Raw genomic sequence first — 26054 nt, 5'->3', positions numbered from 1 at the left:
GCAGGGATGTAAGCATAAAATCACATCTTTGGGAGGGGACTCCCCCAACATACAGAGACAAGAATGTAGTTTTGACCCAAAACACGTACATCCTTATCAACTGTTCGTGCTATCTGGACATCACATTCTCTTAATGTAACTGTTTTGGGTTGACTTTAGTTTGTTTGAAATGAGAAATCTGGCAGTGTTTGGATAACCAAGAACTTCTATCACAAAGACCCATGCATCTAAAACCACATAAAAAATTTGCAAATGATGAGAAAGAAAATATGCATACCTATCTGACTCCTTCCAGTGATCTTTGTTCCCTCCATCTCCTGGACCACGGCTGGAGTTCCCAGTTTGGCTTTTTGGGACACTCATTCCATCTATTTTATTATCGTCTGTTTGAGCAGAAATACAAAAACAAAGACAAGTGAAATAACCACTCTTCTCGTCCTGGGTTATCCTCAAGTAGAAAAAAGTCCCACTTATAGGCTTTATTAATCTGAAAAAGCTATCTGGAAACAAGGGCTATGATGTTCTGTAGTAACTCTGACCTTGCTCTTGGCGACATTTCCAATCTGGACTTACTCTGCTTTAAATATGTTAATTTCCGTCCAATTTCTCCCTGCTTCCAAAGAAATGTTTTACCAGGAAAGGGCAAGGCTTCACATTTTCTCTGCAGAGGCCACTCCTGCCCTCTCCTGGCAGGAAAAGGTAGATAATCTAACAGTTTCAACACAAAGCTTTTGGGAAAGCAAGAGACACTGATCCCAGGTTGGGGCTGGGGCAGTGGCTCAGTGGTAAAGCGCTTGCCTACCTACCATGTGTGAGGCACTGGGTTTAATCCTCAGCACCACATAAATATAAATAAATAAAGACAAGGATCCAAGCTTCTTGATTCTTGGTCTGGGGGTTTATTATGGATATCTTTTCATTTAGCCCTCTAGATGAAAACATTTTACCCTAGGTATGGTCTTACCTTTCCTTGTGGGTCCTTCCTCAGATGGCTGAGCTGGAGCTACTTTCCCCCCACCACTAGAAGGGAAATATGATCACAATCATCCCTTGTTTTAGGGAAAAGAACATGTAAGAAACTTACGATTACTCTGCACATGCAGTAAGCTTTACAGAAAACAAGAAGTCCCATCGTTAATGTTATAGACTACTAAAATAAAAATTAAAATAAATAAATAAAAATGAAAGCAATAATCTGCTCATTAACTGCTACTTAGAATTTCTTCTATCACTATTGTACAAGGTTAGTGGTAGTACCCCTTATATACAAAAGAGGAAAAGACTTAAAGATCTAAGGCTTCAGTGAAGTGAACTCCCATTGCTATACTGCCAATATGTGGCAGGGAAAGGAGTAATTCATGTAAGCATTTGCAGATTCATGTGGCAAAATACTCCCATCATGACTGACTTCAAGACACTAGAGTGATGACTGGCTATCAAAAGTCCAGAAAATGGAATTGGCTCTTATGAGCCAACAGCAGTATACCTATGAATCTGAACTGAGAACCAAGAGAACATTTATACACACTCCTTCATCCAAAGGACATTTTCCATAGTTGTATTACATTTATTATCCCAGGCTAACCAGCTGCTCTTTCAAGCTGACTCACCTTGTGGGGGATTGTTGCTCTGTGTCTGAGCTCTGAGATCGAGCAGGAGGGTTAGAACTTCGCTTCACCCACGCATTCTCCTTTGGTGGAGGGGCTGGCATTACCTTTAGAGGCTGATCAGGTTTGGGAGGCTTAGAAGTTGGAGAGTGACAGTCTTCCTCCTTATTGAGTGTTTCATTTTCTAGAGACTTCTCACTCTCTCTCCTTCGTGCATCTGTGAAGTCAAGAGTGGGAAGAAGGTCAGCTGGGGGTAGTGGTGCACGCCTATAATCCCAGCAGCTCAGGAGGCTGAGTCAGGAGGATGGAGAGTTCAAAGCCAGACCTACTCAACAAAAGTGAGGCACTAAGCAACTCAGTGAGATACTCACTCTCTTAAAAAAAAAAAAAAAAAAAAGGGAGGGGGGGCGCTGGAGACATGGCTCAGTGGTCAAGTACCCCTGAGTGCAATCCCCAGTAAAAGTCTCACCCCAAAACAGTGGGAAGATCAAGACAAGACATGAAAGAGCAACACACAAGACAGACTTATTCTTAGCACCTACCAGGATCAGAACAGGGTAGAAAATGGTCCACATCCACATTTAATGCTTTCCATAATCATTCTTAAATGAAGAACCTATTTTGGCTGCTAATCAATGAAATGATCCCTAAACTATGATTCTCATATGTAATTTTTTTTTAAAAGAGAGACAGAGAGTTTTAATATATTTTTTTTTAGTTATCGGCGGACATTACATCTTTGTTTGTATGTGGTGCTGAGGATCGAACCCGGGCCGCACACATGCCAGGCGAGCGTGCTACCGCTTGAGCCACATCCCCAGCCCTCACATATGTAATTTTAAGAAAATGCTTTACTGATGCACAGAGAATAGGAAAAATAACGACTGCATGTATGTTAACAAATAGTTATGTGCTGGGCTTGATTGTGGATGACTGTAATACCAGCAACTGGGGAGGCAGGATGATCCCAAATACAAGGCCAGCCACAGGAACTTTGTGATACCCACCAGGGTCTGACTTACTTCTGCCAGATGTGGCTGAGGTTCCAGTCTGTGATGACTCACTTCCTGTCCTTGACCGTTCCCGTTCCTGAGTTTCTTCACTTCGCCAGCTTGGGTGTCTGTACAAAAGAGATTTAACAAAAAAATACATTGTGTGCAGCTCAAAGAAGGCTCCTTTGGACCCATGCTGACCCCTAAGAACCAGCAACTATTTTATCAGACTTGTTGCCTCTATGGGTGCATGAGAATACTTTTCTTCAAACTAAAAGGTTAAGAAAATCCTTGGGGCTGGGGTTGTGGCTCAGTGTAGTGTGCTTGCCATGCATGAGGCCCTGGGTTCATTTCTCAGCACCACATACAAATAAATAAAATAAAGGTCCATCAACAACCAAAAAAATATAAAAAATACACTTTTTAAATACTTGTGTAATGATTACTACCCTGAAATAACACTTAGAAGATACTATAGTTCTAAGTATATACACACAAAAATCAATGCAAGTGAATTCCTAGCCTACACTTAACACAAGAGAAAAAACATTTTCTATGCCAATCAATAACTTGAAAAGAAGTAAATGTAATTTTTATTAATCTCAACATCATTTCTGAATTTTACACTTATTGTACCATTGTGGATTTTTATTCTACATAGAAAAGAACTGGGTGTCAATTTTTTTTCTTGAAGGACTAAAGCTCATCTACAAAAACAGACAGGGGGGAGGGGGCTGGGGTTGTGGCTCGGTGGTAGAGTGCTCGCCTAGCATGCGCCAGGCCCTGGATTCAATCCTCAGCACCACATAAAATAAAAAGTATTGTGTTCAACTACAACTAAAATAAACAAATATTTAAAAAACAAACAAACAAAAAGTATTAAGAAAAAAAACCTAAAAAACAAAAACCAAAAAAAACCCCAAACAAACACAGGCCACAATTTGCTTATTTTTATATTAAAGTGCCTTCAATTTACATTTGTGGCAGCAAAAGCAAAGGCCTTTCTAAAATCATGAAAGATAGGACATATTGTATAAAACTGTTCCATACACTGCAGATTGCCTAATACCCCAGAGCCCACTAAATGCTTATCAGTGACAACAAGAACCACAATTTTCCCAAATGCCCCCATTAAGCATCACTAAAAATACCAATGAAAAATCTTTAACTGAATATAACTTCATTGGACTAGGGATGCAGCTCAGTGGTATAGAGTGCTTGCCTAGCATGCATGAGGCCCTGAGTTCAAACCCTAATACCAAAACAGAACAAACAAACAAACAAAAACACCTCACCTCTCCCTAGGCCGCCGTTCTAGTTTTGGCTCATCCAACTGGCGCTGCAATTTCTCCTGCTCCTTCTGTAGCCGTTCTTCTACTTCTCTTTCTCTAGCAGCTGTGTCAACAGGTTTTGCCCCTCCAAAGATGGAAGCTGCTCGACTGGACTGGGAGGTGCTAGCAGAGGAATCATCTTCCTTAGGAGTACTCCGAGGCTTTAGATTCAGTTTAGGTCTTTGGGGGGGACCTAAGTTAAACAAAACTCTAAGTAATAGTTCCAAATCATCATAAGCTAATGGCTGGAAGCCAGATTCCAAAGACACAGCTCTCATGAAATTCTACATGGGATTCAGGTTAGTGGCCCAGTCAACCCAGAAGAGAATGGGAGATCGGAAAATGGGTAGCTTAAACATAAAGTTCCATTACTCTTTCCTCTACCATGTCTATGACAGAGACTGCAGGAAAGGCCCTCCAAAAGATACAAATTTAAGTAGTAAATGAATCATCTTATCTTATTTACTTTTACCCAGGAAGAAATTTTCATCCATAATCAACTACTAGACAAAATTATCTTGATTTTAAGAATGTGATCCTTTGTGGTTCATAAGTGTGATGGTTGAGTTTTCATGCTGTTGTTGAGATGTACCTCTCTTTAAGCCTTGCTATAACACTGGCACATTACTCACCTGACAGGAGAAGAAAAAGCGGGGTGGGATAGAATGGGCTGTGGAAGATGAGTGACTTTCAACAGGTATAGAACAAGCTTGTAATAATAAGGAAGACGCCTGAATATAACCTGAACCCCGAGGGAAGTAGATTTCATCCTTGCTGCCAGAATACTCTCAAGATAAAGCCAGGTATGATGGTGCAAGCCAGTAACCCCAGTTACTTGGAAGGATGAGGCAGGAGGATTCTAAGTTTGAGGCCAACTTGGGCAACTTAGCAAGACCCCATCTCAAAATAAAAAGGGCTGCAGAAGTAGCTCAGTGGTAGAGTGACCCCAAAAACACTGAATGAAATTAAGAGAAAATAGTGGATATAAATAAAGCTTTGGGCAAAGTTCAATTCCAATGTAAAAAGTAAAAAAATCAGGATTTATAATACAATATACTAGGGGCATTTTAAAAATCTTAATCCTAATTAGTTAAGAAACATCCATTGTGGCACAAAGCACTATAATCAACAAAACCTTTTCTCGTTTTGTATCAAGGATCAAACCCAGGGGTGCTACCCACTGAGCAACATCCCCAGCCTATTTCTTATTTTGAGACAGGGTCTTGCTAAGTTGCTGAGACTGACTTTGAACCTATGATCCTCTTGCTCAGCAAGGATTACAGGTAGGGATCACTATACCCAGCTTGGTTTTTAACCTCATATTGCCAGTTATCAACAATGAGACCATGCTTAATATATATTTATTTTTAAATATTTTTTTTTTTTTTTAGTTTTCGGCGGACACAACATCTTTGTATGTGGTGCTGAGGATCGAACCTGGGCCGCACGCATGTCAGGCGAGCGTGCTACCACTTGAGCCACATCTCCAGCCCCTAATATTTTTATTTCTTTCCCTTTCCTTTGAGAAAAGAGTTTACCACCACCTATTATCTTTTTTGGTACCAGGGATTGAACCCAGGGGCACTTAACCACTGAGCCATATCCTCAGCCCTTTTTTATATATTATTTAGAGACAGGGTCCCGCTGAGTTACTTAGGACCTTGCTCAATTCCTGAGGCTGGCTTTGAACTTTTGATCTCCCTGAGCCACTGAGATTACAGGCATATGCCACAGTGCCTGTAACAGCACCTATTTTAAATATAATTTATGAAATGATATTATAACATGACAGAACTGGGCACAGTGGCACACACTTATAATCCCAGCAATTCAGGCTGAGCTGAAGGACAAGTTTGAGGCTATCCTGGGCAATTTAAAAATAAAAACAGCTAGGGATGTACAGCAGCTGAGTGTTCCTGAGTTCAATCCCCAGTAACACCACCACCAAAAAGAAAAGAAAGCCTAACATTTTTTATTTTTCAATAAATTTTAATCTTGTTTACTTTTACCCAGGATGAAATTTTCAGCCACTATCAACTACTAGACAAAATTATCTTGATTTTAAGAATGTGATCCTTTGTGGTTCATAAGTGTGATAACTGGGTGTTTATGCCATTGTTGAGGTGTACCTCTCTTTAACTTTGGCACATTACTCATCTGACAGGAGAAGAAAATGGTAGTTTTTTAATTAAAACAATTTATATGCTTTACATATGAGATGAAAAAAATTCGACTTTATTTCTATCACGTCATCTTTTCCAATATTTTTCTAAGTTCTGTGGCAATGCATAAATTGTGTTCCAAACACTGGAAGTGGGCACAAATGTAATTTACAACTGCAAATTTTCCAGTGTCTAAATGCAAAAAGAAAATGTTTACCTCTATCATCACGCCTATAATCATCCCGAGAGTAATCATCTCTGGAGCTCCACGACCGATCGTCTCGTCTGTCATATCGGTCTTCATAACGGTCCCCACCTCCTCTGTAGTCATCATCCCTTCGGTACCCACTACCAAATGCTCTTCTGCCACTACCTATCCTGGAATCATAGCCTGTAAATAACATCACAAATTGTCACCAAGGGGGGGGGGGGGTTTAGGGCAAACAAATAAATAACAACAAGAAAACCAAAACACAACAAACCCCCCCAAAATCCAAAATTAAAAAACAAAAGCAAACAAAAAAACAATACATGAGAATGAGTTCTTAAAACAAAGAACTTTAATTGAATTATATTATAATTACCTCTATCATAATCTCTACTGCCTCGGTCATCATAGCGATCCCGGCCCCCATATCGATCCATATCCCTGCGTGGGCCATCACGATAGCCATCTCGATACCCATCCCGATATCGGTCAGAATCATAGCGATCTCGATACTCTAGAGAAAAAAAAGAGACATGTAACACCATTCCTTTTTTTTTTCACATTGTAAAAACAGTAATAGATTGGATCATGAGTTCCTCTTCACTGCTATCTTATTATTTATGAAGATAAATAAATTATTATTTACAAGGTGGAAGAATCCATGTTGAATTAGATTTTTCTTTTTCCAAATATTCAGGGAACTTATATTTAAATAATAAATCACATAGACATAGCTGTTATTTACATAAACATGCATAATCCAACTTGAATATAAAACCCACTCAATTGGCAAATTACACATGAAATACAAAGGGAATGTAATTTTACATATGAAATGATTGCCAGCTGTAACAATTGAAACATTGTATAGCAAATTAAAAACATTGTACATTAAAAAAACAAAAGCAAAAACCACCTTAAAGCCAATTATCTATACTAAACCAAGGGCAAGTCTGATCTGGAATGACTTGATACAAGCAAAGAGTAAGGCACCTGCTATGAATTTAGAGGAATAACTTTCATGTTTAAAGTTATAATAATAAAAATAGAATTAGGTAACCAAGACTTGTTTCAAAGAGGAAAATAAGTACAGGGATTGATTTACTGGGTGAGAAAGGCAGGTAACAGTTCAGTCAAAACCCTGCTGGCCCAACGTTGACCAATTCCTTTCCTATGGGAGCAGTTAAGTTCCTAGAGGCCCTTAACCACTCCTCCTGTTTACTCTCCTCCTTACATGAGGGTATGTTGGAAATCCCCTGAGATTCACACTGTGTATAAAAGAGGTAGCAGATTTCCCTTCTGTTCCTCTTAAAACAGTTTATTTTAAAAGAGAGATCCTGAGGCAATTAACAAAGCAAACATGAGCAGCCTTCTACCAATTCATTAGTACACACAAGCTACTCAGGCTTTTTGTACCAAGTTATGGCTAAGTATAGCCAAGACTTGCAGTTTTCAATAGTACTAAAAAACTCAAAACCTGCCTTATCACCCTCACCCTTACTATTATTAGTAAGAAGAAAATCTGAACAATCATATCCTATAAAATCATTCAATGGAAGACTAAAGACTGATCCTTATCAGTAAATCCATTTAATTTCAAATGCCACTATAAACTGATATACCTAGTATCCATCCTAAAGATATTTAAATTATAAATCTAGAAAAAACATTTTCAAACCTTTAAGTGGAATGAACTTTTTAGTTGATGTGCCTTTTTTGGTATTAAAAAATGCTATGAATATGCTAAGATGTCTTATGGCAACTGGACTCAATGATGATGCATACATTTCTAGTAGCATTTTTCCCTAAAATTTTGTCTAGCATAGTAACCTCCCCCTTTGATATATTAATCCTGGTGAAATCAATGTGACATAAACCTTCCCTGACTTCACTCCATCATTAGTGAAACCTCGGTGACTGATTAAGTTACAAAATGTTCAAGGTCCCCCCCCTCCCCACCAAAAAATGGGATCTTAGGTCATACTCACTAATGCAAAACCCAAGGTAGTGTAATAGAAATAGTATCATTAAAATAGATTTGGCTTACATATAAGCATTTCTCTGTATATTATGCATTCAGAAGCTTTTAAAAATTTTTGAGTGCTAATGGTTATGGTAAAACCAGGCTGAGTTCCATTTATAAACACCTTATTACAGGACAGTTACATGACCCTCACTTGTGATCCATGTCAGAGAATTATATTTTTCTTAATTTTGCTAGGTTAACACTTTTTTTTTTTTTTTTTTTGTGGTGGTGGGGAGATGTAAAAATGTCTACATATACAATAATAAATTTCCAAAAAGTTAAAAAGGGGTATTCACCCCTGCTCCCCACCCCCAAGCGCAGTTAGGTGCAATGATCTACACCTGTAATTTCAGGTACTTGGAAAGCTGAGACTGGAAGATTGCAAATCTGAGACCATGTCTGGGAGGGAGGGGTATAGCAGTGAGGAAAAAAAGTACACAACATTAGCAAAATACAGTTGGAACTTTCCATGCTTTTATACCAAAGATCCAAAGACTTGTTTTAAAAAGTCCAGCAGGGGAAAACATACAAACCATAAATCTGAAAGGCAAACAGTGATAAAAGTATTACATGTAACTGTTAAAAAACTGATCTTTTAAGTAACGGAAACTAATAGAATATTGTTTTCTACAGCCAAAATGGCAAAATGGTAAAGTTTAGGGATATAAGTCAATTCCTGCACTGCTGATCACTGTTTAAAACAACAGTGCACTGTGAAAGTTATTTTGCAATTATGTATAACAGATTTAAAACCAAGGCTCTCTGGGACAAATCAATTTCTAAAAAATTGATTTATAATAAACATACACATACAAGAATATTCACTGCAATACTGTTTACAGCAGTAAAATGTGAAGCAAATAAGCTATAAATCAAATAAGTTCTAAGACTCCATCTAAATTATCTATTAAAACAATCACATTTACTAAATGTATTCAGGACACATTTGATAAAAAGTATGCTATAAACTGTACTTTATATACATGCATACACATTCTTATTAGTATTAGAAGCCCCTGCCCCTGGAAACGGAAATTTGTTAGTCTCTTAAAGTGCTGGGATCAAACCCAGGGCCTCATGCATGCCAAGCAAGCTCTTCACCATTAAGCCAGACACCCAACCCCAGAAATCTATATAAGGAATGTAGTAGCTCTAGTGGCAGACTGGGAAGTAGAAGTCAAGGATAAAAGGGGTAGTTCACTATTTGGCTCCAGCTGTCTGATATCAGATCTTCCAGTTTTCTTTTGTGCAGGTGATGCAGATATCTTACTTATGTCATCACTGCCTTTTAAATAATAATTTCTTTCTAGAAACACATCATTTTTTTTCTATGTGACGAGACATAACATTCCCTGGTATTTTAAAACTTATAGAAAATTGAAGGAAAGCTAATGTTAATAAAAATGAAGCACATTTGGGCTAGGGGTAGAGCTCAGTTGGTAGAGTGCCTACCTTGCATGCACAAGGCCCTGGGTTCAATCCCCAGCACACCATACACACACACTCACATACACAAAATGAAGCACATTAGATGGGTGTGGTAATACTAGCAGTTGGGAGGCTGAGGCAGGATGATGGCAAGGTTGAGGCCAGCCTCAGCAACTAAGTGAGGTCCTAAGCAACTTAGCAAGACCCTGCCTCAAAATAAAAAAAAAAATAATAAAAAGGATTGGGGATGCGGCTCAGTGGTTAAGTTCCCTGGGGTTCAATGTCTAGAACTCCCTCACGAAAGAAATGAAACACATTAGTGTATGCTGTTGAGATTTTGTAGTTAACATCCCCACCCACCCCCCACCCCCCGGCCTAATATATCAGATAGGAACCTTTGCCCTATAGGTGTCATCTGGGACTTCTAACTCATGTTAATTAAAAGCTGACTTTGGGGCAGCTTTGAGTAACAGCAGCATACTCACTTTCTTATTATCCATCCAGCTTGCTTTAAATTCCCTTAAGGTGTCAGGGGAGAAAATAGTCATGTTCCTTGACTCAAAACAGGACCCTTGGTTCATCTGCTTTTTCTTTCAAGAGCCATTTCTTTCTATTATCAATAGAATGTCTTGCATAATGCTGAAGAGAAGTGTAGTTCTCCCCAAGGCTTTGTTGGTTATATACACTAGATGATAAAGTCAGATTATAAACTTCTTTTTGACTTTTCATTCCTTCCTCCTCCTTCTACATCCCTTTTTAATATTTATTTTTTAGTTGTAGTTGGGCACAATACCTTTATTTTTTTTATTTTTATGTGGTGTTGAGGATTGAACCCAGGGCCCTGCACTCGATAGGCGAGTGGAACCACAACCCTAACCCTCCTTCTATAACTTATTAATGAAAACTTCCCTCTAAAAGGAATTATTGTGACCCCAATCCCATTTGATACAGACTTCAACAAATTTCACGCAACACTTAAATGCTTGTGAATTTGTTCATATTTCTTTTTATTTAAAATAGTTCAAATATTAAAAAAGGCAATTATTGCCTCAAATGCACAAGGCCCTGGGTTCAATCCCCAGCACCACCAAAACAAAAAAATAAAAAAAAAAATAAAAGAACTTAGTAGTAAAGAATCCTGGGTTCAATCCGTAGCACAAATAAAGTAATATACTACAAATTTAACAGTATCCCTAACCCCTATCTATAATCATGAGGGTAGTTATATTACCATGTAAATTTTTATAATTTTACAATGTATTAGTATTAACATTACACATTACTCTTTTCAGATTTTTATACATACATGTTTTCTTCCCTCAGTGTAACAGGTTTTAAATTCTACTCTTGTTGTAATGTTAGGCGATAAAGCATTCCATTACTTTCCAAACATTATAAACAGCATTAATTTTTTCATGTATTTTTGTTAATAATCATATAATTATCCCCATTAAGGTTTCAGGCAGTTTATGAAAATGACATTTTTATTATTTGTTTGTATGTAGTAAGGCAGTTGATGCTTGTAGGCAAGTTCTTCACATAGCCACCTTGCTCAACTCTTACTTGGCCTCACTAGCTTATCTGTTGTGTTTCTTCATGAAAGTGAATTCTCCTTATGTATCTACCAATTCTTCTTGGATAGGTGGTGAGCGCTTGTCTAGCATATATGAGGCACTGGGTTTGATCCTCAGCACCACATAAAAATAAATAAATTACTAAGTATCGTGTCCATCTACAACTAAAAAACTATTAAAAAACAAACAAAAAACCAAACTTACTGTCACCAAAGCTGTCATCACCTCTTCTAGGCGGATAGTCGTCAAAGCTGTCTGTGGCAGGTCGGGCTCTCCAGTCTGTGTCTGTTTTGTCAGAATCCCGATTTCTATCTCGGCCAAAAGAACGATCATCCCTATCTATAGATAGAGTAAAAACAAAAAACCACAAGATACCTCATAAAGACATCCTCACTGTTTCTCACACAGCAAAATACCATTATAATAATCCCTCTTTTATATCACACTGTCATCATGAAGTTCCCCAGGCCCCGTAAGAGTACTTTCCAACGTAACCAGGTCATTCTTTTCCTCACATTATTTCTACTGGTTGAATGCTTCTCTCTCTCATAGTCTGTGTAGGCCAGGAGTTCCTGAAACATACATGAATGAGGTCCCTCTTGTGCTCAATATACTGCTAGATAGCTATTCTAGTTCTTATATATATATATTTTTTAAATTTAAATATTTATTTCTTAGTTTTCGGCGGACATAACATCTTTGTTTGTATGTGGTGCTGAGAATTGAACCCGGGCCGCACGCATGCCAGGCGAGTGCGCTACCGCTTGAGCCACATCCCCAGCCCCTTCTTATATAGATTTAATGTCCATTTAAATCTGTCAGGGCTTCTCAATTTCAACATTATTAACATTTTGGATTGAATAATTACTGAATGTGGAAGGGCTGTCCTACATATTATAGATCAATCCCTGGATTCTACTTATTAGATACCAACAGCACTTCCTTCAGTTGTAACACAAAATGCCCTCAAACATATTGTTAAGTCCCATATGGAACAAAACTGATTGAGAACTATGACTCAGATTCAGATAGGCTCACCACTATTTATATTCTGCTTTGTCATTCTTGGACCACTACCAAACAGCAAGTTCTACCAGTTTTCTTACCTTTATCCTGTGCTTGATCAGCAACATCCACTCGAATTCTCCTGTTACCTAGAGACTGAGAGCATAGGACCATATTAACCAACCTTTCGCCCCATTATGCACAAATCCCATTTGAGTGACCTTGAACGTCTGGGCATAGCGGAAGCACTAGGAGGAGGAAGATAAAGGAAAAACACTGTAATCTAGCCAACACTCCTAATTTGTTGGCTAAAGAAGCCTTTATAAAGACCGAAAACTGAATAACCTCTTAAAAGTCACAAAATTTAAATTGGCCCTAAATGAATATCAAGCCAATTATTTTACTACTTTTACAAAGCCAAAATTTACAGAACAGAATTAACTTTTGAATTATCAAAGGCAATCTATCAAGCATAATGAATTAGAAATAATTCTCAGTTAAATAAAATGCATATTTGATGTCAAAGCAATTATTTATTCAAAACTACATAAAGCAAAACTGCATAAAGTGTTCTTGGGTTCTTTCACGCAGTATTGCCTTCAGATAAATCAGTTCCTCCAGGAACTATGATATCCCTCCTACATCATTATTTAACTGCTTTGAGCCCAATTAATTCTACTGTTAATTTTTCCACATTTCATAGTAGAATCAATAGATGAAGGAAAACAATGACTTTTGATAACACCCCAAATTATGTAAAATACCACTATGATGAAATCCTTAAATAATAAAGTAACTCCTAAGCTGAAACATAATAACCAACTTTAGACAGTAACAACCATGGTATTCTTTTACTTTTGTGGTACTGAGGATTGAACCCAGAGATGCTTTACCACTGTATTATCCCCAGTCCACTGTATTTTTTATTTTGAGACAGAGTATTGCTAAGTGCCTTGGCTGGCCTCAAACTTCCCACCCTCCTGCCTCAGTCTCCAAAGTTGCCGGGCATGTACCACTGCACCCAGCTGGTATTTTCTCATCTGGACTATTAGGCAATGTTAATGAAATCTGAAAATGATCCAGGAAGAAAAAAATCTGGAGCAACCTTAGCTCTTCATATACATTAAATAATTTTTTATCCCTCTTTGATACTGACCTTCAGATTACCATGATGGTATTCAACATTAAGAAAGTAAATGTATTGTAACAGGCATTTATTTCAATCATGTCTAATGTCAGGTCTGAACTAGAGAATTATGGCTCAGGAAATTGCCTTTCTAAGAAAAACTGACAGGTTCCTTTGTTTCTGTAGTCAAAAGGGAACAAAAAACCATTCCCCCCTTCCTAAGTACAAATTGTCTTGGGTCTCCGGGTAGGAAAACACTTCTGAGCTATGTTAAAAGACAGAAGGAATGTCAGATACAGTGGTGCACACCTGTAATCCCAGCAATTTAGGAGGCTGAGACAGGAAGATGGCAAGTTTGAGGCTAGCTGCAGCAATTTAGAGAGGCCCCAAGCAACTCTGCAACTTCTTACTGAGACCGTGCATTAAAATTTATTTTATTTTTTGGGGGACCCAGGGATTGAACACAGGGGCATTTAACCACTGAGCACAACCCCAGACCTTTTTTATGTTTTATTTAGTGATGGGGTCTCACTAAGTTGCTTATGGCCTCACTAAGTTGTTGAGGCTGGCTTTGAATTCATAATCCTCCTGCCTCAGCCTCACAAGCTGCTGGGATTACAGGTATGTTCCACTGTGTCTGGCCCTGTCTTAAAATTTATAAAGGGCCGGGACTGTAGCTCAGTGATAAAGTTAGGTTCAAGCCCCAGTTTAAAACAAAAACAAACAAACAACAACAAAAAAACTCGGCCAAGTGTAAGGACTTAATGTTTACTGTCTTTCCAGAAAACATTTCTAGGAACATACATTACCAATGACACTCTAGTATAATTACCAAAAAACATCATTACAATACTCTCAAAAATCAGACAGTGCTATGTGAATGTATATGTGTTGCTGGGGATCAAAACAGGAACCGTGTGCATGCTAGACAAGTGCTCTACTACTGAGCTACACAACCTCAGACCTGAGATAATGCCTTTTATAAGATCTGAAGCAATACATTTGAGTTAATCAATTTAGCTTTTTAAAATATATTTTTTAAAGTTGTAGATGGGCATAATACCTTTATTTTTAAAAATATTTTTATTAGTTATTGATGGATCTTTATTTATATGTGGTGCTGAGAATTGAACCCAGTGTCTCACACATGCTAGGCAAGCACTCTACCACTCAGTTACAACTCCAGCCCCATCAGTGTAGATTTTTTTAAATATTTATTTTTTAGTTATAATTGGACACAATACCTTTATTTCACTTATTTATTTTTATGTGATGCTGAGGATCAAACCCAGATCTCACACATGCAAAGCAATTGCTCTACTGCTGAGCCAGAACCCCAGCACCCCCACCAGTGTAGATTTTAATGTGTGTTGAGTTTCTGCCAATTTTACATGTTAAGTACCTCCTTGAATTATATGAATCACTATACTTGCTGAAGTGTGACTTGCTAGATGTTGAATGTTATGGTATTTTGGGTTCTTCTTTGTGGATATTATGGGAATCTCTGAAACAGCTATACATCCAAACTAAAAAGTTATCAGTTTAATCTGGGCCTATACTCTTTTGTTTTTTTTTTTTTGAAGGGGAGATACTGGGGATTGAACTTAGGGACACTCAACCATTGAGCCACACCCTGAACCCTTAGAGACAGGGTCTCATCAAGTTGCCTAGCACCTTGCTGTTGCTGAGGCTAGCTTTAAACCCTCCTGTCTTAGCCTGGACCGAATACTCTTTTTTTTTTACATCTTAACTTGTTTGTTTTTATGTGGTGCTCAGGACTAAACCCAGTGCCTCACAAGTCCTAGGCCAAGTGCTCTATTACTGAGCTACAATCCTAGCCCTGGGCCTATACTCTAAATCCTAGGGATTTTTACTTTGTAGGCAGGAGGACTGCAAATTCAAGGCTGGCCCAGGCAACAAAATTTTTTAAAAAAGGACTGAGGGTGTAGCTCTGTGGTAGAGGCCCTGAGTTTAACTCCAATACTGCAAACAAAAATAAAAACAAAAGCAAACAAACCCATTTGATAAACATGAGATTTGTGAGCTCCCACCCCAAACCCCTACCCTTAATTTCTTTACCTCTTCATTGAGACTCAGGGCACTGAGCAGGGAATCCAGGTCCTCAAACTCAGCATAGCCAAAACCTTTCAACCTCTCTGGATTGCTGGGTTCACGTGGTAAACGCACTGCACTGATCTGTATGAGTAAAACAGAAGTATTTTGGGGACCACATAAGCCTCATTGTATACACAATAAATTTCTCTGAATACACAAGAACCTTTATCTTTCTTCAGGAGGAAAATGAGTGTAGATAAACAGAAAAGACATGGCCTATTACATTTTTTGAATTCTGAACCATATGAATTATCTTCCTCAAACAAACAAAAAAACACACCTAAAATGTTTTCAGTGTATTCCTTTTATCTCTGACTTTGCTTCCTTCTGTTATTTTTATAATTTTCTGTGGTTTTATAAATTAAGAGCAACTGCCCTCCCATAGTTAATTTTAGTCACTACCTTCAACATCTAGTTTCAGACAGTAATTTGTTTAAGACCACGGATGGTAAAACAGCAGTTTGGATTCAAACCTGGGTCTCTTTCAGTCCAAATGTAATTAACCACTACTGACAACTCTTACACTTTGACTATTACTTTGAACAGTCTAAAATGTTTATACATACATTTAATCCTCTAAAGAATTCCTTAATGGAGTCTTCTGTCACATCATAGGGCAGGTTCCCTAGAAAAGCAGTGTAGGGTGGCGACTTGGGAAGACGGCTCCGGTCAATATTGGGTTCCCGAGCAGCCCGTGGAGCAGTGGGAAGGATGGAACGGTCAATTGGAGGTGCCCTGTACACATCATCATCATTACTATGCCAAGTGGTTGAAACTAGGACAGAAAAGCCAATGAAAGAAATTAGAGGAAAACGCCCTTACTACCACCCTAGAACAAGAGGATCCATGCTAAGTGGTAAGTATTAAAAATACTGAATCAGAAAACAAACAGCCCAAAGGAGTTGGGGAGTTAGTAATGAAAATACTTTGAGAGAAGAGGTTTCTGAAATGTTAGAATCAACTCATTACTTACCATCTTAAACCTTCCCCCGTACAGCCCTGTCCATAAAATTTAATTCAAACATCAACACTTAGGGAATGTACAACTTATGTGAAATTTCCTGTTTTTACTATGAAAATAGGCCACAAAAGGGAAAAAAAATGTTATATTGGTCTGCAGTAAAGAAGTTTAGGAAAAAATGGTGAGAAGCTGGGGGCATAGCTCAGTGATAGAGAGCTTAATATGCACTAGATCCTTTTTTTTTTTTTTAAAAGGACTGTTCTTCTTTTTAATACATTTATTTCACTCATTTAATTTTTATGTGGTGCTGGTGCATGCAAGACGAGCACTCTACCACTGAGCAACAACTCCAGGCCCAAGGTCCTGGGTTTTGATGCTCAGCATCAAAAAACAAAACAAAACAAAACAAAAAACCCACTCTTCCTATGTGTTTCTGGTTACCCCCTGAAAGCAGAGTTTGACCAAATGACACACCAGAGACTCTTCTGTTCTCCACCATAACTACTGTTCCGATTCCTTTCCCTCAGACCACTTTCATCTCAAATTCATTCTAATAACTTCTAGGACTAAGTAGTCCTCAGTTCTGAGTATAGAGAACTTATAGGTCATACTGCAACATCACTTTTTGAGGATACCATAAAATCTTAGATCTGAAAGAAAACGATAATCTGGCTAGGTGCGGAGGCATACATCAGTAATCCCGCTACCTGGGAACTGAGGAAAGATGATTCCAAGTTTGAGGCCAGACTGGGCAACTTAGCTCAAAACAAAGCAAAAATAAAATAAAAAGGGCTAGGATGTAGCCAGAGGTAGAACACAGTTCAATTCCCAGTAAACCACCCCGCAATCTAGTCCTTATTTTTAAAGGAAAACAATGAGGCCTTAAAACTAAAAAAAGTTTGTCAATGCTAGAGCTAGGGCTAGCAAGAAGCTCTCTTGATTGTCCATGTCCACTTTATTTCCTGCCACAGAGCTGTTCAACTGGAGGCTACGTAATTAAGATTTCAAGTTCTTCAAAGTAAGACCCTTCCACGTTACAAATGATGCAAATAGTTATGGAATAGGTTTTGTTTAGAAGATACTGAAATTCCAAACATGACAACAAACAAACCAAAAAAAAAATTACCATCTCCTTCCAGGTCGTCTGTTTCATCAGCCCAGCTGACTGGTTTGGGGACATAGGTGCTTCCTCCACCAGTCCCCCCATCCTCAGCCAGAAAGTCTGTTAGGGAGATAGTCTTCCCCTTCTTATTCTTCTTTTTTGCTGTTTTAAAAAGGCAAGGAAAAGATTGTGCATGACTACTCAGGTATTTACAGAGCTGTATAATGCAATATTGTTATATATACTGATAAGGCAAGCAACATAAAGGGTGATCAAAGGATTAGATTATGGCACTTATGTGAAGAAATACTGTGCAGATATAAATATGCAGAAAGCATAACAATAGAAGAATTCAACAGTAAGTGAAAAACTTTGCAGGATACATATTACGTGAAAGTACACATTTATGCTTGGCAAAGGGAAGAATGTCCAACACTCCTCTCAAGGCAGTATGACCAGTAGGGGGACCTTTACTTTCTGTTACATTTGCTCAAAATTTGTGTGTATGGTGCTAGAATGGAACCCATCCTCACAACAAGCTAGGCAAGTGCTCTATTGCTGAGCTATGCTCTCAGTTTTAAGATTTCTAAGTGTAGCAACTACTTCTATTTAAAATAGGTTACATTTATTGCAGCTTGGATACAAAGATAAACAAGACATATCCCTACACCATAACACAGCCTGTATGACACTTTTAAGGATTGTTGAATACCTATAAAATAACTATGTAAGGGAGGAATCTTCACTTCCAATTTATAGAGAAGGAATGTATGTCTCAGAGAGGTTGAACTATCCTAAAGTAAGAGATACTAGATGGCAGAGCTATAATCAAAGCCCAGGTTTGTTTATTTTTTCCCTACCAAACTCAGGGTTTTTCCTATTGTACCATAGGGATCCTAGCCTCAAAGAAGCTTATTATTAATTTAATGGCAGGTTATCATAACCAGAGTAAAATGCTGCACTGTCATTTGCAAGCGTTTAAATATTTAAAACTCATACACTAAACCTCTCAGCCCTCTAGGAATTTATTTTTCCTTACCTTAACCATGCATACTAAGATGAAATATGACATTAAAAGGAAAATATAAAACCCTAACAAGCAACATATTTAAAAATTTTTTTGTGTTTATAAAATATTATGTCTACTAAAGGCTCTACTTAGTTGTCTAACCCTGGCTCTCTATCCTCAGAACTCTGAGGTGGCACAATCACCTACTAATTCAGAAGGACAGAAAGGACCAAATGAAATTCTAGAACGGTCCAACAGCAGTCACTATTAAGAAAAAAGCAAGTATCTTTGTTGTAACAAACATCAGCTTCATGGCTTTTATAATCATGAATTCTTTCTCCACAATCTAATTCTTTTCTTATTTTCAGCCAAGACATACATACCACTTGCTTAACTGAAGGTACTCTCTTACTTGGTATCTGTCTTTTAAAGTTCCAGTGCCAGAAAAAAAAAAAAAAAAAAAAAAAGGTGATGTATGCAATGAACATTACATACAGCCTTCTGTATTATAATAAGAATGTGACGTTTCCATATTTCTCATATAATTTAACACTAATCTAGCTCCAAAAGTAAGATTAACCAGCTCCAAAGTATCCTTTATGATCAAACAGACCATAGCTATTCTATTCTAGTTATAAACCTATTCTACAACTTCACAAGAAAGTAGTTATGCAGAAGTTGGGTCTTATTGCACTGATACGGCTGCAGCTCATAAGCAAAGATCTAGAAGCAATTTAATAAGCTAATATGAACAAGACATAAGGTAAAATACCATGCACAGGCTTATTTTAGTCATTTTCATATTCTTTAAATATATAACAACAAATCCCACTATTTTGTACAACTATATAATTTACCAATAAAAATATGAAAAAACAAAAGTGTCTGGGAAAGTATGATGCCTGCCAGAGACCCTTACCCTCATGTGGCTTAATTTAGTATCATCAGCCAATATCCAGTCCTGCCATCAAAATAAAACAGAACTGGTGGTCAGTACATCAATGAGGTCAAGTTCGAAGAATCTGAGCAAGGTAACTATCCCCTTTTCTCCTTGCTTGGTATTATATATCTTACAGCAAAACAGCATACTCTGGAATTAACCTGCCCTTTGGTCTGACTTGGCTTAAACCAATTTTGTAGCTCAGTTTCAACTCCTAACGCCCTCTTTGGACAGACAAAAATTTCACACTCTTCATATATATATTTAGTTGTTGATGTATTAATTGTATTAATTAATTTATGTGTGGTGTTGAGAATTGAACCCAGTGCCTCACACATAACAGCTCTACCACTAAGTAACAACCCCAGCCCTCACACTCTTATTTTAATGTTATTTGATATTTCAAAATAAATTAGCATGATAAAACACACTAAACCACTGTTAATTTCAAAATGTCTTTCCAAAGAGAACATATCCCTTCCCTATCACCTTTCATGTCCTATGGCTGAGAAATCACTGCGGAATGAGGTCTTCAAGACAGGCTAAAATTCCCTCGTAAGAGCTCTTACTTAAATCTAGCAGCAAAATCAACTCAGTCAAAATATAAACAGATTTAAAAGAAATAGCCCTTAAAAAGCATAATTAATAAACCTAGGGGCTGGGGATGTGGCTCAAGCGGTAGCGCGCTCGCCTGGCATGCGTGCGGCCCGGGTTCGATCCTCAGCACCACATACCAACAAAGATGTTGTGTCTGCTGAGAACTAAAAAATAAATATTAAAAATTCTCTCTCTCTCATTAAAAAAAAAATAAATAAATAAACCTAAAGTGGGTGCCAGTGTTTGTGCAACTCCATTTTATTCAATTCTTTGAGAAAAGATGTTACCTAAAATCTCCTTGCCCTTGGCTCCTCCAATACCTAGGCCCACATATGTTTAGGATTCCATCAGTGTTCTCTTCCGCATTCTAAGTATTGTTAATGCTCCACATGTAGCAATCCTTTGCCACAATGACAGAATTCACCCAATTCTTTTTATCTGCCCTCAAATCAAGTACCAATTAAGGTCAAATCCATATGAACCAAGGGTTGAAGGTAGGAGAGGGGAGTGTACATGACCATATATTTCAAGCTTTTTACAAACCTATTTAAGGTTAAGTATAAGCTCTTAGAAATAACACATTTTCCAAAACTGTTTTTAAGTCTAGAAGTCATTAAACAAAAAATATTTGTAGTATTAATAGGCCTTTAAACAACAACAACAAAAAGTTATATAATCAGCTCAACTCTTAAGTCAAGATTTCTCTTCTCTTAATTCAAATACTGACACTTAAGACTGGGCTATTTTTTGTTACTGGGGGGGCCATCCTGTGCGTTGTAGGATGTTTAGAAGTATCTTTGCCTTTTACTCATTAGCCAGTAGCAAATCCCGCTACCCTTATCCTGAAAATTTCTCCAGATGCCGCCAAATGTTCAAGGGGTGGGGGATGACAAAACAGTCCCTTGGTTGGAGCGGCAACTGTTTTAAGTAGATGTTCCCACTTCAATATTGAAAGGGACAAATGAAAAGAAAATGCTAGTACTACATAAGGTATACCAGCAGGAAAATGACTGTAATAAAATGAGTCCCCAGGACTGTCAGGTATGTATAAAATGCTTTCTTATTTTACTCCCCCCAATTTTTTCCTATTTCCACACTACTGTATTGATAATAAAAGCACCAAATGACATATTTTGGGAATGATAAAAATCTAGACTGGCTGCTGGGTCTTTATTTTCAAACAAAAGACACCTTAAAATACTATAAGCAATAAAACTTAATTGTAAAATGCAGCCCTATTTCTGCATAATTATCTCTAGTATGGAAAATGTGTATAGCCTGCAACATTCAGATGACGCTTCATCAAAAATTACTTTCTTGGTGGTGGTACTGGGGATTGAACCTAGAGGTGTTTTACCACTGGGCTATACTACCAGCCTCTTTTTATTTCTTAATTTTGAGACAAGGTTTCACTAAGTTGCTGAGGCTGGTTTTAAATCTGTAATTTATCACATCCAGCTCCCAAACTCTATTCTACTTTTTCTTTGGATTTATTTGCTCTGAATATTTGGTACAAATGGTATCATATCATTATAAATAGTGCTGCTATGAACATTCTTGTACAACTTTTTGGTGACATACTCTGACTTCTTTAGATTACTTAGTTACCAAAACCTCCAGAAAGGTTAAAACCCAGTTAAAGGGTAAGGTCTAAAATTACATGTAATTTTTGTCAGGCGTGGTAGTGTATGCCTGTAATCCCAGTGATCTGGGAAACTAAGGAAGGAGGATTTCAAGTTTACGGCCAGCTGGGGCAACTTAGCAAGACCCTGTCACAAAATAAAAAAAAGTCGAGGACAGAACTCAGTATAGAGCACTCCTTGGTTCAATCCCCAGTAGTACAACAGTGGCTGGGAAGGGGGAAATTACTGCTAACCAGTACAGTTTGTTTACAGGGTAATGAAAATGCCACCAAACCCTACACTTTAAAAGAATAAATTTTAGCTGTGTGGGGTCGTGTAATCCTATTGATTGGGAGGCTGAGGCGGAGGATCACAGCAATTTAGTAAGGCCTCAAGTAGAAAAGCAACCCAAGTTTGAGCCCTAGTACCAATACACAATTTTTTTTACAGTACATGAATATCTGAATACAGCTGTTATTAAAACGAGTCCTGTTAATTTCTCTAAAATTAAAAACTATTTTAATAATTACCATGTTTCCTTAAACAAAGATCATAGAATAGAAATGCAATGAATTTACCCAAATAATAGAGTGCTCAGAATTAAAACAATTATATTGTATAAGGCTCAGTCATAAAAGTTTCAAATGACACAATATCATGTTGAGAGGTCTCACTTTTACTGCACTGTATATTTTAGCAGAGTAGAGTGTAAAGACTAAGCCAGAACTAATAAGTTCCATCTTCTCCTGTGTTCATGATCTCTCTTCTGTGTCCAATTCCTTCATCTTGACATAATGAGAATACCCTATTGCTTTTTTCTTGCCTCTCCAGGGACACTTAAGAGCTATAAAATTGTAAGTTAAGCTTCTTGCTTTGGGCATTTCTCTATCTTAGCAGTATCTCAAATCTCATAAACCTAAGAAACTGACTTTTGAGTGTGTACTCATAAATAAGCACTTGTATTGCCTTTAAATACAATAAAAAATACATATGGCTTGTGAATTATACCCCAAAGTTGTTATCAAAAGAGTGGGTGTGTATATATCTTTTTTCCACTGACATATCTTAGGAATACTGTTTTACTTTAATTGATGGTACTTCTATTTGTATTTCAAATTTTTAAAAAATATTTATTTTTTAGTTGTAGTTGGACACAACACCATTATTTATTTTTATGTAGTGCTGAGGATGGAACCCAGGGCTTCACACGTGCTAGGCGAGCACTCTACCGCTGAGCCACAACCCCAGCCCTGTATTTCAATTTTCACAAGGAGTTTTAGTCTTGGCTTTCTGAACCAAAGTATCCTATTCTCAGAATAAATACATGGTAGAGGATGAGATTTGATTTGTGAAGAGCATACAATGACAACCCTTGAAACCATTTTTTTTTAACTAGGAAGGCCAACACTATAACATGAAAACAACCTCTAACCACCCCATAAAATCACACAAAATAGCATTCTATAGTGTTATGCAAATGAAGGGCCTAACACGGATTACATACACTGTTTACAGTTTTAAAGCATGTTAAATGTTAACCTGTATCAAACATATTTGATTCCTTATTGGTAAAGGGAGGGGAGATAAAACTTTACAGACAAGGAAACTCTGACTCAGGAGGTTAGTGGCTCTAACAACTTGACTAAAATAGTGACAAAGAAAATTTAAGGAGCCAGCAGCATGTAGCATACCTGTAATCCTAGCGACCCAGGAGGCTGAGACCCTGTCTCAAAAAAAAAAAAAAAAAAAAAAAAGGGGGGTGGGGGTGGAAAGGGCTTGGGGATAAATGTAGCTTAGTGGTAGAGCATCTCTGCATTCCATCTCCAGTACTGAAAGAAAAAAAAGAAAGCTGGGCAAGGTGGTGGACACCTAGCATTTGAGTGAGTGAGGCAGAAGGATGGCAAGTTCAAAGTCAGCTTCAGTAATTTTAGTGAGGCCTGGAAGCAACTTAAAGAGACCCCATCTCAAAATAAAAAAAGGGTTGGGGATGTGACTCGGTGGTTAAGTACCTCTGGGTTCAATCCCTGGTACAAAAAAAAAAAAAAAAAAAGAAGAAGAAGAAATTTTAAGACTGAAAACATGCACTCCCCCACCCCAAACAGGGGAACTATACCAGAGCTACATTCCCATCCCTTTTTATTTCACATTTTGACAAGGTATCACTAAGGTGTGCATGCTTGTCTAGAACTTGCAATTCTCCTGCCTTAGTCTCTCGAACTGTTGGGATTACAGGGGTGCATCACTGCGTCCATCTAAAATCTCACATTTTAAAGGAACATTCTCTTAAAGAGGTCTATTAAGAAAATTAAACACCCAAGCTCAATGTATCAGATTCCTAGGAATTTAAATTATTCTCAGATAACAGTTCTGAGATACTTTCAGTTATTGAAAGTCAATAATAGGTTCATACTGAAAACTGGTATTGCTGAAAATAGTTTCAATGAACAGTGAAAGAGACTTATGAGCCAGGAGTGGTGGTGCAGGTCTATAATCCTAGCTACTCCAAAGGTTGAAGCAGGAGGATTGAATTAGAGGCTGGCCTGGGCAACTTAGCAAGACCCCATCTCAAAATAAAATAAGGACTGGTGGTAAAACCCAGTGGCAGAGCATTTGCCTAGCATGCAGAGGCCCTGGGTTCAATCCCCCAGTACCATGAACAAAAACAAGAAAACAAAGTCAATGTCATAGGAAAAGACTAAGACAGGGTAAAGAAATTTGATGGGTAGCAAATAAAACTTAGGATGACACCTTGGTACTTCCAAGTTGGAGAGGAAGAATAAGGAGTCCAAAATTTTAACCTTGTTCTGACACCTGCAAACTGTGCGACCTTGAATAAATCTTTCATTTTCCTCAGCTGGGAGATACCATTTCCTCATAAGACAATCGAACGAGACAACAAACATACAAATGCTTGGTTAATTAATTAGTATACCAAAAATGTTATGTTCAAAAGCACCTCAAATCCGTCAACATTTTCCAAAGGATACCATAATCCTTAGCTCCCTTGTAATAATATAGAAGATAAATTCCTGGTTGAGAAATGAGTTGTCTAGAGACAGCAATTTAAAACACGTTTTTCAGAATGTAGAGTCAGTTCAGGGAAAATAAATTATATTACTAAAACTAAAATTAATGTCATAGCATGTTACAAAGGCCCACTACTATTCTCTTAAGTTTATTACAAATGCAAGTAAACTTGCACCATAGTGATATACCCCACCCCCGGCAAATAATTCAACCAAAATGGAAGCTCCTTAAGAACAGGAACCTGATTTTGCCCACCACTCCCAAAACCTGGCATATAGTTTGATTTCACTAAATGTTGTGCTGATAAAACGAAGCAAGAAAAGACGATAGAGGGAAATCTAGGTGCCCACTCTAGCTTCCTCTTCTCCAACACGTGGGCGCAGCAAAGTGGATTCCTCAATCCTAATAGCGCCAACCTCCAAACCTAACACAAGTCCTCAAGGAGGAGTATGGGGAAGGCACACTCTCTAATTGGAAGGACATAAAGGAGCCCAACACCGGCGAGTGAAAGCTCCCCATCTGGACTCCAGCGCATGCTTTTAAGGCGCGCCGTCTCCACTACCCCCTGGCTTTCCTACCGCGCACGCGCAACACTGCCTTCCTCCGCCCCTCCACCGACTCGCGCTAGCGTTCTAACTGCCCCCCCATTCCCCAGCCCCCACTCCTGTCCGCAACGGCCTCGCGCCTCGGAGACCTAGTCTAATGTGCACACGTCCGCGCGCCAACCGCCTCCTTCCTTCCTCCACGCGGGCACAGTACTTCAGGACTACGAGAAGGCCTCGTGCCTCCCCTAGATTCCTTAAGCGCTCCCTCCTCCAATTCAAGTCAGAGTCCACCATTAGTGCCTACTCCAACCTCGCGCAGACGGGGTGAAAAGGGTGTGAGGGGGGAGGGGACGGACACCTTCCCCTCCCCCCCAAACATCCCGAGGCGATAACCTAACACAGCCACGCCGCCAGCCTGCCGCAGCCCCCAAGCCCGAAGGGAGCCGGTGCCACCTACTCCCCGACTCCAGGAATGAGTGGATCAGGCCCGGAGGGTGGTTTCAGAGCCCAGTCCTTGGCCGCGCTCGGCCGCTCACTCACCTGAGGCCGCCATGTTGGGAGAGGGAGAGAGAACGCAAAGGACCCGGATGAGGCAATCACGTGATTATAGCGGGCGCGTCGGGCTAGGAGACGCGAAAGTAGGAGGGGGCGGGGAGGTGAGGACTGAGACAGGAGGC

The 26054-nt window shown here is 38.5% G+C and overlaps 1 protein-coding gene and 1 long non-coding RNA gene across 4 annotated transcripts in view; one reads left to right on the top strand and one right to left on the bottom strand.

Annotated features, from left to right (window-relative positions):
- The window catches only part of LOC308657444, a 12697-nt gene extending 6396 nt beyond the window's left edge, over window positions 1–6301 (top strand). Inside the window, exons 3-5 of one of the 3 annotated variants that reach the window (XR_014023920.1) lie at window positions 4628–4733; window positions 5087–5213; window positions 5322–6301. This is a non-coding gene — a long non-coding RNA (uncharacterized lncRNA). The remainder of the gene's footprint in view (window positions 1–4627; window positions 4734–5086; window positions 5214–5321) is intronic. The other 2 variants (XR_014023919.1, XR_014023918.1) reach the window with 2 other exon arrangements.
- Window positions 1–26054, bottom strand: part of EIF4B (eukaryotic translation initiation factor 4B) — a 26702-nt gene extending 648 nt beyond the window's left edge. Inside the window, exons 1-13 of the mRNA XM_081309100.1 lie at window positions 25918–26054; window positions 17662–17799; window positions 16141–16349; window positions 15539–15655; window positions 12435–12489; window positions 11533–11667; window positions 6677–6814; window positions 6310–6483; window positions 3895–4123; window positions 2630–2727; window positions 1611–1824; window positions 965–1020; window positions 278–383 (exon numbers count right to left, since the gene is read on the bottom strand). Of these exons, the coding sequence (XP_081165226.1) occupies window positions 278–383; window positions 965–1020; window positions 1611–1824; window positions 2630–2727; window positions 3895–4123; window positions 6310–6483; window positions 6677–6814; window positions 11533–11667; window positions 12435–12489; window positions 15539–15655; window positions 16141–16349; window positions 17662–17799; window positions 25918–25930 (1682 nt within the window). The 5' untranslated portion in view covers window positions 25931–26054. The remainder of the gene's footprint in view (window positions 1–277; window positions 384–964; window positions 1021–1610; window positions 1825–2629; window positions 2728–3894; window positions 4124–6309; window positions 6484–6676; window positions 6815–11532; window positions 11668–12434; window positions 12490–15538; window positions 15656–16140; window positions 16350–17661; window positions 17800–25917) is intronic.

This window comes from Spermophilus citellus (genome assembly GCF_964194105.1).
Source record: "Spermophilus citellus genome assembly, chromosome: 10".
Taxonomy (NCBI): Eukaryota; Metazoa; Chordata; class Mammalia; order Rodentia; family Sciuridae; genus Spermophilus; species Spermophilus citellus.
The sequence above is the reverse complement of the archived record's forward strand: the minus strand, read 5'-3'. Positions and strand labels throughout refer to the sequence as shown.